The sequence below is a fragment of the Strix uralensis genome, chromosome 27, assembly GCF_047716275.1.
Source record: "Strix uralensis isolate ZFMK-TIS-50842 chromosome 27, bStrUra1, whole genome shotgun sequence".
NCBI lineage: Eukaryota > Metazoa > Chordata > Aves > Strigiformes > Strigidae > Strix > Strix uralensis.
Window position 1 is genome coordinate 4,810,351 of NC_133998.1, and position 15,150 is coordinate 4,825,500.

The following is a 15,150-nucleotide window of genomic DNA, read 5'->3' on the forward strand; positions in this document are numbered from 1 at the left end:
TTAGCAGTAACAGCTATTCAGTTTTACTTACAAAATACAGAAATAATATTTTGCTACTGTACAGTGTTTTATATCCTTTATAGAAAAGTTCTTACAATGTATTCTGTTAACTACAGATATGCTAACCACTACCAGTGAATCTCACATCACAGCATATTTCTTAGATTAACTGAGCAAGCTTATCCGATAAAATTTCTATCCCTTTTTTCTTCTGACAGTATTGAAGATTCACCAGCATGAACTTGGAATCAAATGGGCTCTTTCTGTACATGTACCACTAAAATTGATTATTTCCAGTCATCATAAACATACTATAAATCAACTTGAAGATTCTTATAAAACCATTTACATTTGATTAACTACCTAAAAACTTCCATGATTTGCCCAAGCATTTACAATTTTGTTTCCTGAATTATTACAAATTCATATTTTCTTACCTCAATAATCACACTACTGCGAACATAATCCACTCCCACCGGGGTCCTTTTGTCCATATAATTGTCCTCTGAGTGCTTGCCATTCTTTAAGGTCTGCAACCCATCCTGACAGCAATTAGTTCCACCATAAGCAAAAGCTTTTGCTAAGAAACAGAAGGGAAGACAAGCAGAGATTTTGAGATAGGAAGATCTTCAGGAGTTCAAGTGAAGATCTAAACTGATTCGATACAGCTGATTAACAATACATCAACACATTACAGCTCTCTCGTACTACCTTTATTCCATATTTGAATGGTCACATCTAAAACTGGACAATATTTGGACAGTCACGGGGCAACAGAGAAACTCTTCCCCAGTTTCCAGTGTTGCACAATTTTTACTGTGATTATTTGCTTGAAAAATGTACAGAATTTGTTGTTATTCTCTTATTTAAAAATTTCCACTGATCTTTTCAGGGAGATGTAACAGGTCCAAACTTTACATGACCACATATCACACCACAGGAAAACTGATGACTAGAGAATCTCCTGAAGTTTGTTCATACAGACTCATCAGTACGTTACAAGTACAGAATCTGTTTCTAAGAAACAAATGAGGTTGAAAAGCTAAGTTGGCAGAAAGTGGAATGAACGATTCCACTTTGGGGTACTAGGAAAATAAGAATTTTCTTCTGAAAAAGGAATAAAAAGTAACACTTGTAAGACTCCCTCAAGCAGCAAGCTATTTTTATTTCTATACTACCAGTGATGTTGCTCAGTCCAAGCTCATTGAAGGACAAAACGATAGAGGTGGGTTTAGCTTCCCCAGGGGCAACGCACTTCTTTCTTGTCAGATGGTGTTTCCCAGGATGCCCAACAAACTTTATGCCTTTTGGAACAGAAATCTTCACATGGACCTGTGAACATTTTTGAATGCCATTTACTGCAAATTTCAGCTGCAAAACCAATTGATACATGTGAAAAATCTGAAAGCCACAAAATGCTTAATAAAAATCATAGTATGCCCAGATTATTCATTCTTCAAATCTTCCAGTAACCTATTTGACTGACTGCATTACTTTCAGCTCAGCAATTCTACAAGTAGTTCAGAATGATACAACTGGAGCTAGACAGATAGTGAGTTTGAGAAGAAAACATCTAGGGAAACAGGATTTCTTGAAAAAAAAAAACCAAAAACATTCTTTCAAAGTAAAATACTGCTAGCACTTTTCTGATTATGAAGGAAATTCTTCTCCGTGGTTCAGCATAAGCTTCCTAATTGTCTTCCCCACATTTTTCAAGATTTGTATTTCTGAAGTGTTGCAAGACTCTTCAGACTACTACAGTTGTTTCAAGCTAAAAGCAAATAATGACATTTATTCATATTGAAAAGCAGTATTTTTATCTTGTTCAAAGCATTTATGCTGAGCTTATCACTATGTTATCCCTATACCTTATCTACCATAACCTGCAGATCACTTAGGAAATGCTGATGATAAACTGGAATTTAGTAACTTAGTAAGAGGAATAAAGAGGGCTGTTACCTCCACACAGACAGCTAAGTAATTGTAGACAGTCAGCGGGATTTTGGTCTGTTCTCCCCGGATGACGTGGTATGGCAAGGTGAAATCGATGAAGAAAGGTTTAAATGTCTTCAGTTCTGTTTGACTGGCAATGCCCAACCCCTTCTCTTCAGACAGAGCCACAGCTTCAGTTATCCAGGTAGTGATGGAGTCTGGCACTTCCACACGTAGCTGGGCTTCTCCCGACGTATTACTACCAAAGAGAACAGGGAATAGCTTGGCTTGATCAAGTTAATGAAACGCTTTTGAACGAAGCTCAAGCACACACAGCCAAACATGTTGGGGAATTCCCTCCAGATCCAAACTTACAACACAGCACCAGTGTCTGCTTTGAACAGCAGCGTACAAAAGGCTCAATGTTTTCTATCGGGTTTTTTGAGACCTATGCACCTTTATAAGGAGCAGAACAGCAAGTAGGTGCTTTTGCAAAACACAGTCTAACATACAAACTCTTACTGGATTAAAAGCTTTATAGGCATTTGCAGCCTCATTATAGGGTCAAATTTCTTAGAGGCAAATGTCTGCACTAAGTCGAAAAAAAAAAAGAAAAGAAAGACTCCTAGACTGAAGTCCTGGATAAATTCAGCGATAATTTATTTAACAGCTACTGAAATAAAAGTAATTTTTGTTGGACCCCATTGTCCTTGTATACATTGCCACATTGCAGACTCTGCTTGAACATAAGGGCAAATGAGAAATTTTCCAGATGCCAAGTTCAGCAACTGCTTGTCCAGGGGAGCCTATTTTGATTCAGAAACATTTTGGTTGGTTGGTTGGTTTTTGGAATGCATGACTCAGAAAATTTCCAAAAACATCATTTTTTTCCAATGAGGGCTGAAACTAATTATTAAAAATCAAATTTCTATTCTGAGTATTTAGCTTTACTGTGCATACCACAACAGGATATCATAAACCTGGTATCCTCTTCCCTGCTTTATAATAATAGAAATTCAATTTTGTTCTGCAGACTTTGCTATTTCCCTCCTGCAAAGAAGCTTTGGCCTTGCCTGGAACAGAAAACATTTCCTCTAAAGCAAGAACAAAAGCTATTTCATGGCTCAACTAGCAGGATGATTGGTGCAGTTATGAGTACACCCTAAGGTTGTTTTCTCTCAAGTTCTTATTTATTCCCCAGAGCTTGATACACAAGCTGCTAGCTCAGTAATCTTTTGAGAGCAACGTGCATCTTAGTTGGCATGGAAAACGAGAAAGCAAGGTCTTCAGAATAAGCTCTGTGAGTCTGCAGCATAGCACAGTGTCTTTCAACACTGCAGTACCACCTGATTCACATCCAGGACAAACCGAAGAATTGCGCTTTCACTGCTTTTCAACTGAAGGTTATTCACATTTTAGGCACCAATGAAGTATTTTTACTTTCATCATCTAAATCAACTGTTTGTAATTTTCAATGAGCCTAAGCTATTGTAACTGTCAGTAACCAGGCAGCATATCACCTACTGCTCTGTGTATTTATATTACAGTAGGAAAAGGATTAAAACAAGTAGTCTGATAAAAAACTAGAGATCACGATGCCTTTGAATAGGCATGCTAGTTTCGGTCAGTCTCCAGGCACTCTGGCCAATGAACATGGTTCCCCAGCTCAAACTACAGAGGGAAATGCACTTGGCTTGACAGCACCAAGTTATTTTAACTTCTTTTAAGCACACTAGTTTCTTAATATTTAGGTCTTCATCCTAAGTGGAGTTAGGTAGCTGGTACCTGCAATAAACTTCAGCCCTGAAGAGTAAGCAGAAGGGTGTCCTAGCTCCGGAACTGGCAGTATTCCACTCTGTTTAACCGGACAATTTGTTGCAGCTGATGTTCTTTCCACTGGGATTTCAGCCCATAACCAGCATTAACATTATTTTCACACATGAGGGCACTTACTCTTCTGGGCGGGGGGCCAAAGTACACACACATTTCCAGCCATTAGACCCTCCAGCCAGGCTTTAGGAATTTTTAGAATTGGTTTGGGAAGTTGACATTAGGCTTTTGTTTCTTTTTGAGGATTGTATATTATAATTGTAACTGGTAGAAGAAAAAAAAAATTCTTCCTGTTCAGGAGAGTGGAAGTCAAGGAATGCTCAACTTAGTTGTTTCTAATGAAATGAAGTGGAGAAAATGCAATCTGCAACTTTTTATTCCACACTCTCCCACTTATAATTAACTGCCCCAGCTTGCTGAGGCCCAAACGGGCACTTCTGGAATTCTTTGTGTATTTCTACAAAGCATATTTCATGCTCAATTGAACAGATTTGAATACACTTGCTGCAATTCCTGTCAAATTTAATTTATAATCATTTATTGAGAATGAAGTTTACTTGCGAACCTGGAGAAGCCTTTTAATAATTGCTTCAAATTATCCTAGATGTGCTGTTTCTGAGAGAGATTAGTTATCAGGTTATTCATTTATAGTTCTAGTTGTGGAACCATGATTTATTTGGCAGCAAATGAAGGTTTCGGGGAGATGCTCTTGCATCAGATGAAAGAGGAAGAAGGGCTCTGTGCAGTTTAAAAAGTGATCAATATAGAATACTCACCCGTGCATGGTTAGGCTATACCAGCATTTACAGGAGCAGCTATTCTGTCTCCAGCTCCTCACACATATTACCCTGGGATCATTTTCCCACTAAAGCATATGCAGCAGTTGATGCTAGAATAGGGGTGGAAATGAAGAAAAACACTAGCACCTGCTGAAGCTGACATTTCTAGACTACTCTAGGGTCCAAACACAAATCCAGACCCAACTCATCCCCCACTGTAAAGAGAAACTGGCACTTCTGAGGGGCTGGTCTTGCCTCTTGACTGTGAGCTCTAGCAAGATTCCCCATTACCCCTCACTCCCAAGTGGTACATAGAATTCTGGTTCATATGAAGGTTTTAGCCGAGAGCTAGAAGTGCATCATCACTTTATATCTTACAGTCCCTTTTTACTGCAAGAACAGTCTGACATTCATGTATCGAGAGGCAAGCTTAGGCAACAAGTAGTTCCTCCCAGTAGCTAATCACTGCAAACCTATATCCTCATTTGCTCTTCAATAACCTGTCGACACACCCTTTCCGTAAGGGAGTAAAACCTAGAAATGTGTTGAACCAAACCATTTCTGCTTTTCTTCCCTGAAGATACTCCTCTGCTTGTGACACCATGGTGAATTACACGTGGGTCACCATGTAGTCACAACTGACAGGTTCAACTTGAAGTAAGTGAATACACTTTAAGACCAGGTGAAATATTACAAAGAAACATTGATTAAAGCAGTAATGAATAAAAGCAAGAACAACAAAAAAATATTAGAGAATGCCAGTGTAACTCCAGTAGGTTTTAAAGAGCTTTGTTTTCTGCAGTTGAAGAGGATGCAACCCTCTGGATATAATTAAGGAAATTCCTTGTCAAATACCTGACATTGAGGCAGTGCCAAATCCACGTTTCAGGAAAGAAGGTTCTTTTTCTCTTCTCTGCTCTGCTAGAACAAGAAATAAGTCCTTGGCAGTTAATTTGTTTAATAAGACAGTTTTAACAGTACCTGATAAATCAGTGTTATCACCTGAGTGCAGCTCACATGACCAAAACTCTAGCTGGTACAGAATCATTAAAAAGTGAACGGGTATCATGCATAACACAAATTACATAGTCTTTCTAAATGATTCCCTGTTGCGCACACTCATCAAACAGTCTGGAGACACAAATAAGAATTTTAAAAAATAAGATAATCTTAAAAACTTGTGTAAATAATATAATCTAAAAAATACAAATGTTTTATGATCCAAATTCTCTCACCAAATGAAATCAAAGGGAGCATATAGAGCATGTTATTTCCCATGATATCACCTTACTAATAGCAGTTACTACAATCACTACTTGATACTCCACTCTGTTTCTTCTCTTGGAATTGTCTTGATCTCTAATATTTTCACAATTTAGTCCATTTTTCTACACCTGTGATGTTTCATTATCTTCTTCTTAACTAACCTCCAAAACTTACTCTGCTAAGAGGCCATCAGATGGTGCAGAATACAAAAGGGAGGCCCATCCTCCGTTGCAGGAGTAGACATAATACTTAATGACTTTTTCTTCATGCAGTACCTCATTTTATTTATTTTGACCACCAGCTGAATGGTCAAATAATGAGCAATGAGCAACTCTGCAAAACAAGGACTAGCTTGCAAATATTGAGAAACAGCAACTCAGAGAAAACTGAGATATGCAAAGAGTTTCAAATGATCATTTTGAAGAATATTACTTGGCATTTTTCTAGAATTAAATTTAACAAAGTTGTGTCAGTTATAGTTTTTGTTGGGTCTAACGAGACAACAGAAGAGAGTTTCCTCACCACCACGTTGCCTAAACCAAGCAATTTACTTGGGGCATGGAAGTGAGAATATCAAGTGAGAAGCTGAGAATATAGAAAAAAAACAGCTAAGAGTATCATAGACAATATGCATTACAACAAAAATGTTACCTTGGTGCTATTTTAGAATGCATTGTAGCCACCAACGTCCCAGTATGAGGCTGAAAAGCTGGGACAGCCTCATCTGTGTACATGCCTCCGTTCTGTCTGTGGTTTAAGCTGACTATATCCGTCATTACAACCAAGCCAGTTTCCTAGACAATAAAAATGAATACCACAAAACAAAAACCAGCAAGGAAAAAAAAAAAGAATTAAACATGTACCAATAAAAACTTTTCTGAATAGAATCTCCCAATCCTATTCCAACATTCATGGGGTAAATTTCAATTGAAACTTGAGGATTTTTAAAAACTTTATATAAAAATGACTGTTAATGTGAAAATATGTAGACACTTTATAGGCAGAGATTTTATGAGAAAGCTCTTGTTTGCATGGAAAATGCATTTAAACCACTATCTAGCATTACCGGGCATGTATAACTGCCAGGCAGCTACAGGTGAAAAATTATTACACATATTTTCCCCTTAGAATATTACATTACAGCTTTTTACCCTTCCTAAAAGTTTCCAGTGTGTTCTGCTGCAGTTAGCAGGCAGCGCTCACATCAGACATCACCAACTCTGCACTACCAGGAATGCCAAGCAAAATGGAAACTGTCCACACAGCTTCACAGTAAAAATACAGAATTCATAGGAAAGCTGTCTGCCAGCTCTGTCCCCTAAATGCACTTATTCATAAGAGACAGCAACTCCCAGACACCAAAGGAAGCGTGAGCTTTGTTCTTCTTCTATACACATCCAATTGTTACAAAGCAGGTATACAGCAATGCATACCTACCAGCTATTAACATACGCATCTTTTCCCAAGAGTTTATGCCTCTCAGTAAGAAAAAAAATGCATCAGAACAAAAACCCCACCAGATCACAGGCAGAGAAGCAGCAGCGGATAGTAATGAGGATTTAAAGTTTATGATTAAGAGATTGAGGCATTGGGGAAATATGTGGAAGCCTGTGGGGCTTAAGACAACACAATAGAAAATTTAGCTAAAATTGCAGAAAGGACAAAGAATAGAGAGACAAGAGGATCTGAAGAAAGCAAGGATCATTATTATTAGCAGTTATGTGAATTAAAAATGGAAGGGACATCAAACATTAGACCTGCAACACTGGTTCTCTAGGCCAGTCTATCTTTAAGAGTGGCAAGTAGTAGAAACTTACGTAAAGAATATAAAACATGTAACATGTACAGCACAGCCTTTGACATGGCATGTCCTTACAGTTTCAGGCAATCAGGGAACAGAGATTACGTGCTGCAGTGGTGTGGAAGGCAAAGAGGTGGGATGTAAGCAGAGTCTGAAAGGGTGGGTGGACTCTACTGTGCAACTGTAGGAAGGGAAGAAAGAGGCCAACAAGCAGCACTTTTCAGATAGATCAGGTAACAATCATTTTAATCAAAAGGAAAGCTAGAAGCTAAAGGAAACATGTCTTAAAACCTACAGATGACTGAAGTGGTTTTAGCTTAAAGGACTGCACTGTTAGTATCCAAAGCAATGAAGAAATGAAGTAGTGCATGAGTACATTAAAAAACAAGAACTAACTTGTTTTAAACGCTCAACTTGAAAGTTGATGCAAATACACAGCACAGATCAAATGAAGTAAGATTTTTAAAATCTGGTCAAGTTAAACTATTGAAAGACACCAAGCATACATAATTACCTAAGTATATGGCATTTAAGTAGCAACTTGATCAAGGATACAACGAAAACATTACTGATCTTTCACACAGATGGCCACAGGAGCTGGCAGGACTGGGGCAGGAAAGAAGTTTAAAGGATTTCCAAAGGATAGTCTAAAAGGGAAAAAGCTATAAGGAAAGACTCATGTTCCACCTTCCTTCCTTGTCAAAGTGACTGCAGAAGAGACCTGCAAGCTCACCCATGACTGGAGAAACCTTCTGGTCCCCTGCCTGATTCTCCTGAGCATCAGCATGAATTCCTTCACCCAACAGGATAGCTGGCCCTCTCACCAAGACTGACCAAAATAAAAACATGTTTCTCCAATATCTTTGCTGGAACAGTGTACTCTCTGTTCTTGGAAATTACTTTTCAGACTACCCCCCGGGAGAAACATCTCTCATGTGAAAAAAAATAATGGCCTATGGAGCTGAAAATTATCCTGCAAACATGAAAGTAAAAAAGACACTCCATAGAGAAGTGAGGCTGATTCTTCCTACTGTAAACGCGAAGCGAGCATCCTTGGTGATGTCCCAGTGCCAGGGAAAGACAGAAGATCTACGGCGTCTACGTGAGGACATGCCTGGCCACCAGAAGTGCCCTTCTTCCTTCGGAGCTCCAAAAGCATCAGATACATCATATTCTGCAAGCTCTTGAAAAACCTGCAGGGAAAGGGAAGAGACTGCTGTCCTTACGTAGAAAGGCTACTTACTAAAGTGCAGGTAGCAGTATTAAGAAAAAGACATCAGTGCCTTAAGCTTCTTTTTACCTGACTGGCTGTCAGCTGAAAACCTGTCTTCAGCAAGTAGACACTCTTATCCACAGTGGCAATGCAGACACAGCTTGATTTTGCAGCTCTGACCTTGATGTTCACAACATCACCAGGTCTGGTCTCATTTGCTGAGAGCGCCACTGCAACCTAAGAATTTAACATTAAATCCCGTTATCTCGACTCCTAATCAGCAGACGAAACTACAAAGAGTAACAAGACACCAGCCCTTCCTCTCCACCAGCTGCATTGGCAATACCTGATTTTCAAAGGAGGACTTCACAGTGAACTGCAGGCTGTCTGTGACCCCTTCTCCATTCTCCCTGACGTAATACACCAGGAGACGGCCCAAGGGAGTCATGGTGTGCGCTACTGAGAAACGGAGGAATGTCACGCAGACTTCAACCTCCGCTGCTGGGGTACTGGTAGGTGCTAAAAAATAAATTGTAAAAAGGACAATTTTATTTCTCAAAATCACTGTCTTCCTGCCCAACCCAAATGCTGTGAGGCACAGAACTCTCCATCCAGGACTTGCTGTTCTCCCCTTGTTCCTGTCCCACATGTTCTTCTTGAACTCCGAATGTTTTTCCTTCCTTTTTCTTTTCTTTATGAAAGCTGCTAGGCAATTAGCACCCATAACTAATGAGCAGTATGGAGAAGGTGGGTAGCAAATGGCTACCCAGTGTTTTCCTGCCCATAAAATCAAGTAAGTATACAATTATCAAGCCATTTAAAATCAACAAAAAAGGACAGCTATTGCTGCAGAATGCTGCTGAGAGAAAAAGTATAAATGGGTTTGAAAAAGGATTATGCAGTTTATAGGAGCTTTGTATCACTAGCAGCAGTTAAACAGAATCAGAGAACAGTTTGGGTTAGAAGGGACTTTTAAGGATCATCCAGTTCCAACCCCGCTGCCATGGGCAGGGACACCTTCCACTAGACCAGGTTACTCAAAGCTCCATCCAACCTGACCTTGAACCCGTCCAGTGATGGAGCAAACACAATGCCTCTAGGCAACCTGAAAATACAACAGCTCAGAACCAGCCTTCAGTGCCGAAAGTTATTATGAATTCTTAAACCATTGATTACCAGAAGCTGGGTGGGTACATTGAGGGCAGCTTCTTTTATTTTTTTCTCTAACTCCCTGAAACTGGCTGCTATTGCAGACATGTTACTAGGACAGACTTTTCCTTTGGCGGCTCTTGTATGCATCTTCCCAAGCATACCATTCTTTATCCCCCTGTTCCCTGAATTCACATTTGTATCTTTCTGTTATTCGTTGTACAAACTAGGAGCCCACACTCCATTTCCCTTCCCATCCTGACTGGGATCTCCTCCTTTAGCCCGATCCATGCTATCAGTCCATCTAATGTCCTCTTCCTAGTTTAAGCTCTACCAGCTTAGTAAATGGCCCCAGCCCCATCATACACTTCCCTACCACTCAGCTGATCCCAGGCCAAGCATATTAAGACTAGACTTTTCATAACAGAGAAAGCCTATAGAAAACTCTCCAAGAGCTATTCCTCTTGGAAAAATTTATCTTTTTTTCTATATGACTATGTGTACAATGGATATTTTCTTGCACAGAAATATTCTGTGCCCTTTAAGGACCATCAAATTCAAAAAAGAGGATATTTAGGTTTGAAGAAAGGTTGTTTTTCCCTGAAAATCGGAGCAAGCTAGCATTTCTGATGCTAGCTACCTGTTCCTGGGAAGCGTGTGATATCAATGTTCTTCTCAAAGGGAAAGGTGGCTCTTTTGCTCCTCTGCTGGGTGATGTTACTGGGCTGCAGTCCTGAAAGGACAATGTTGCCTCGCGACGCCACTTCGTAATGTAGAGTGAAGTTGCAAGGACATGTGGACTTCACTGCAATCCAAGCCTCCTCTCCTACCTGCACCCAGAGACAGAAAAGCAAAAGATCTGGTCTGTTACAATGCATGCTTTTTATTTTTAAAGCACAGAAGTCTATTTGGGTTTCAGTCCACAAGAGATGTGACCCCTCTCCTAAGAAATGTATGCAGTGAGAAGTACATTACATTAGCACTGTTTTCACGGACTTTCTTCACAATAAAAAGGGGCCTGTGTTCAGCTCATTCCCTGCAAATCTAACAGCAGAATGGACTGGGGGGTTGTATGCATTAATGAAACAAAAAAGGAATCTCTGGAATCCTGAAAGTTAAGCCTTTTGGCACAGAGCAGCTGTCAGAATTGGTTGAATTTTAGACACCCCTTCAGTAGTCCAGCCCAAGAAAGAAAGAGATGGGTTGGGGGTGGGAAGAGATGTGTGTTTGATAGTCTTTGCAGTTTAATTGAGATTATACATGGTGATTACTTTCATATGGCAAATACTAAGTCAAACATAACAAATGTGGCATGAAATTACTGGGAATAGATCTGAAGGAAAATGCTTTCAAATTACACAAGTCTTGATATTAATTTGGAAGTTTGGCACTCAAGTTGCTGTCAAATACGCAAATAAATGAGAAGAGAGCTTCTTTTTTCTGGGTAAACTCATCTGAGGCCTGCAATAGGCTTCAGAGCAGCACACTGACTTCCTGCACTTTTTGTACACTGAAGTCCTGTACCCAGAGCTGCTCGACTAAGTACTGATACTCTGGAGACAAAATCACTCAAACACTGCCAATCCCAAGAGAACAGACATCAGCGCTCAGTCACAGGACTAGGACTGGGTCATGTGTGGCTGAGCAATAAGCCTTCTGTGGAGTAGCCATCCTTCCTAGGATCACAAACTTCTTGCTTCTGGGATATGAGGAGCAGCTACTGCTTGTGTTAAGTAGGATTTCTTCAGCAACTCCCACTCCCAATCCTCCTGCCATTTAAAGCATCGCAATGCCCAGCTAAGACTTGTTAAGCCTGAATAGCAATGTTAAATCCCAATGAAATCTTTTGAAAAACCTCTTTCTTCAGCAGTAACAGTGTTAACTTTCCAGAATGTACACAAAGTACAAACCAAAATGGCAAGGACTTGAATATGAGGAGCTGCTAACGGTTAATACAGTAACAATGCAACAGAGTCCAAGAAGAGCCTCGTGACATTAAATATTTGAAGTATTAAGAATTCCCCAGTGCAAATGATGAAACAATTCATTAAAAAATGAATGTAGCTAATTGGAACACCCAGTAAGAGCTGGCAAAGCAGGGAAACAGTTCCCACATCAGCTGGTCATCCAACTCTTAGCTTTCCCACAGAAGAATTAGTTCTAATCAGGTTATAATAAGAACAATGTGTTCAGATTAGCAGTGTATAATCCCCTTTCCATACCTCAGGAAACTTGTAAAAGATTAATTAGCCATTAAACTTCCATGAAATGCAATGATAAAAAAAATGCTCTTACTTGGATACAAAGAGTCTGAAACCAACCTGACGGATCTGCTGATAATAGAAATCTAAGTGTGTATATTGCCAAAACCCACTTCTTTTTTTTCTCCACAAAGCAACGTGCAGACCCTCAAAGCATCTTCTTGGGTAGGGAACAATCCCTAAACAACTCTCAGTCAAACAATATGCAACAGGAATCACAGTTAAATCAGATCTTTCCTTTAGGGAAGAGATCACAACTTTTATATGGAAGAACTACATTTTTAGGGAGGCTCATACAAAAGCTATGAAAGAAGACAAGATAACTTATGTTCATAGTTTGACAATTGGAAGACTAAATACATCCAGCTGAGATATAAACTGGAAGTTCTAGTGAGACTACATAGCCCTAGTTTAGATCTTTAGTAATTAAGCTACTCTCACTAACACCACCTCCAGTCTTTCAACATTTGTTGGCTTGAACTAAAGCATGCCATTTTCACCCAACAATTTCTATGTGAACGCTACTGGAGCTGCACAGAACATACATTCCGATAGGAAAAACCTGAACGTTGTCAGTGCCTATATCCACCCTCTCCTCACAACACAGAGGAGAATGAGATGTTGTGCAAAGCATCAAAGGCACTTCGCTTAGAGCTGTGTGCAGCCCACACTGAACAATTATTTGGTGGCTGAAGTGCAGCTACTTCAGGCTTTGTAGTGGAAATGGTAACAGTCCAGGATCCCAGAAACAGAAGTGGCTAAAAGTGTTTAATGAGAACAAAGTACCTTAAGCCAAGAAATGCTGTTGTTGCCATGATGGAATATGAAGCCAACATACCTGGAAAGGTTTGTCTGGTGCCTGGAGCTGGATGTGACACTTGCTGGGCGAGTACCAGCTACTGATGGACAAGTAGTTTGGCAGATATTGATCCCCAGACGGTTTCCCATCAATCGCTGTCACTTTGGTCTTAACAAAAGTTACATCTGAATGTTATGCATGCATAGAAAGCCTGATTTGTATTCTCTTCTTACACTGCATCCCCATCTCCCGTTTTATACTTTCCAGCTGTCCATCTCTTGTCAGCTTTACACAGCAACAGTACTCTCCAAATACTGGACCCTTACCACTACGCTAAGCTGTATTTGGAGAAGCAGCTTTTCATGATGCGCAATGTCCGTTATATTGGCAGCAAGAAACAAAGCAAGTGTTTGCTGCATTTAAATCAAGAAGCTGAAGCTAAAAGGCACTGATTTCCTGTTTGTAGCACTGATTTATAAAGTGCAGGTTTGACAAGATTAGTTACATTAAAGCCTGCTAATCCTATAAAGAGCTTTCACCCACCTCCAGCCAGACATATTGGGCAGCTGTAGGGATGGAGGGGATTTCAAATTCCACCAGGCCATTTCTTGATACCAGTTCACTTGTATAAACGTTGTCCTTTGGAGTGAGTTCAGCTTTAATTCGGATAGTGACTCTGTCAGCTGGACTTCCATCTGGGTAGGTGACTTCTACCTACGCAGTGTTTCATTTATAGAACAACGGGTTTTAAATTACAGGCAATTCCAGTCAATGACAGAAACAGCAGGTGGGAAAAACACACCAGAACACGGGGTAACATGCTGGGATCAAGTCAGTATAACCTTATATCAGCCACATGTCTGTGTCTCTACTTTTAATCTTACCTTTCCTTTGTAAGGCAGTCCAGGTTTGAACTGCTTTCTGGTATCCTTGGAGTACTTGATATCAATCAGCTGTTTCTGAACTGGCGTTGAGTCATCAAACGTAACCTGCTTGCTCCCATCAGAGCTGATGACTGTGGCCCAGATATTGACTGTGCCTCGAAAATGTTCTGGAACGTCAGCTGGCATCATGTCTTTCACACACACATCGAAAACAGCAGAGCCATCAATCTACAAAGTGTGTTGGGGAACCGAAACCTGAGTTTGCATTTACATTCACAAAGGGTCTAGAAGCCAAATCTAAAACGTAGGCACTAGATAGGAGTTTGCAGCAGTATTTTTAAAGGATGTGGAGTGGAGGGAATTAACTGGGGAGTGAGTGAAAGAAGGAGGAAAGAAAGCAAGTTTAATTTCCTCCCTTATCCATAGCCTGGACTAGCTCTGTCACAGTCCCTCATTCTCATGTTCTCCCTCAGTCCCATATGCTCTAAAACCAGATTAGTACTACACCAACAAATTCTCACCCCCGAAACCATAAACATACCATGTAAAAATACATAATATTTTTATTTACTGGACCAAATGATCACACTTATTCATTTATTTTCTGATCTCCCATCAGTAACATAAAACAGAGCTGTGGTATTAAAGAGTACAGATCAGGTGTTTCATTGCAGCTGATGCAATGGTCTCCCTCACCTGTGTGGTCTTGAGGACAGGGTGTCCCACTTCATGCCTGTAGTACCCTACGCCATTTATAGTCATATTGACAATTAACTTTCCTGTCACTGGTTTTCCAAATGTATATCTGAAATGGAAAGAAGATAATGACTAACTTCCAGCTATTTTCTGTTTTCCTGATTATATCAAAGCTAGTACCATGTGACCTGCACGTCTAGAAAACACAAAAAATAGCACAGGTGGTTTTCCAGCTTGTTAGTGTTAACATGTTTTATGAAGGCTCTTACATCAAAAAGCTTCTGATGATGACCAGAAATCATCTGAAAGGTCTGCTGCAGATGAGATCCAAGCTCCAGTGACTGCACCATCCTGTGGCTGTACTACAATCCATAGGAATGAAACTTTATTTGGGATATGTTCCTACCTGGCATGGACAGTTCCTTTTTCACACAGTGAAAGGTCACGAATGTAGTGAGGGGGGTCAATCAGCAACTCAAACTTTGGTAATACTACAAGGAAAAGAAATATAACAAAATCTTTTCAAGGAGATCTTATTGT

At 39.9% G+C, this 15,150-nt stretch overlaps 1 protein-coding gene across 1 annotated transcript in view; it reads right to left on the reverse strand.

Annotated features, from left to right (window-relative positions):
• CPAMD8 (C3 and PZP like alpha-2-macroglobulin domain containing 8) overlaps positions 1-15,150 on the reverse strand; it is a 57,509-nt gene that overhangs the window by 33,085 nt on the left and 9,274 nt on the right. The window contains exons 9-22 of the mRNA XM_074851572.1: positions 15,017-15,101; positions 14,611-14,719; positions 13,915-14,142; positions 13,574-13,744; positions 13,070-13,198; positions 10,611-10,800; positions 9,168-9,340; positions 8,909-9,058; positions 8,640-8,801; positions 6,459-6,601; positions 5,397-5,459; positions 1,960-2,191; positions 1,179-1,332; positions 438-580 (exon numbers count right to left, since the gene is read on the reverse strand). Coding sequence (XP_074707673.1) covers positions 438-580; positions 1,179-1,332; positions 1,960-2,191; positions 5,397-5,459; positions 6,459-6,601; positions 8,640-8,801; positions 8,909-9,058; positions 9,168-9,340; positions 10,611-10,800; positions 13,070-13,198; positions 13,574-13,744; positions 13,915-14,142; positions 14,611-14,719; positions 15,017-15,101 — 2,132 coding nt within the window. The remainder of the gene's footprint in view (positions 1-437; positions 581-1,178; positions 1,333-1,959; positions 2,192-5,396; positions 5,460-6,458; positions 6,602-8,639; positions 8,802-8,908; positions 9,059-9,167; positions 9,341-10,610; positions 10,801-13,069; positions 13,199-13,573; positions 13,745-13,914; positions 14,143-14,610; positions 14,720-15,016; positions 15,102-15,150) is intronic.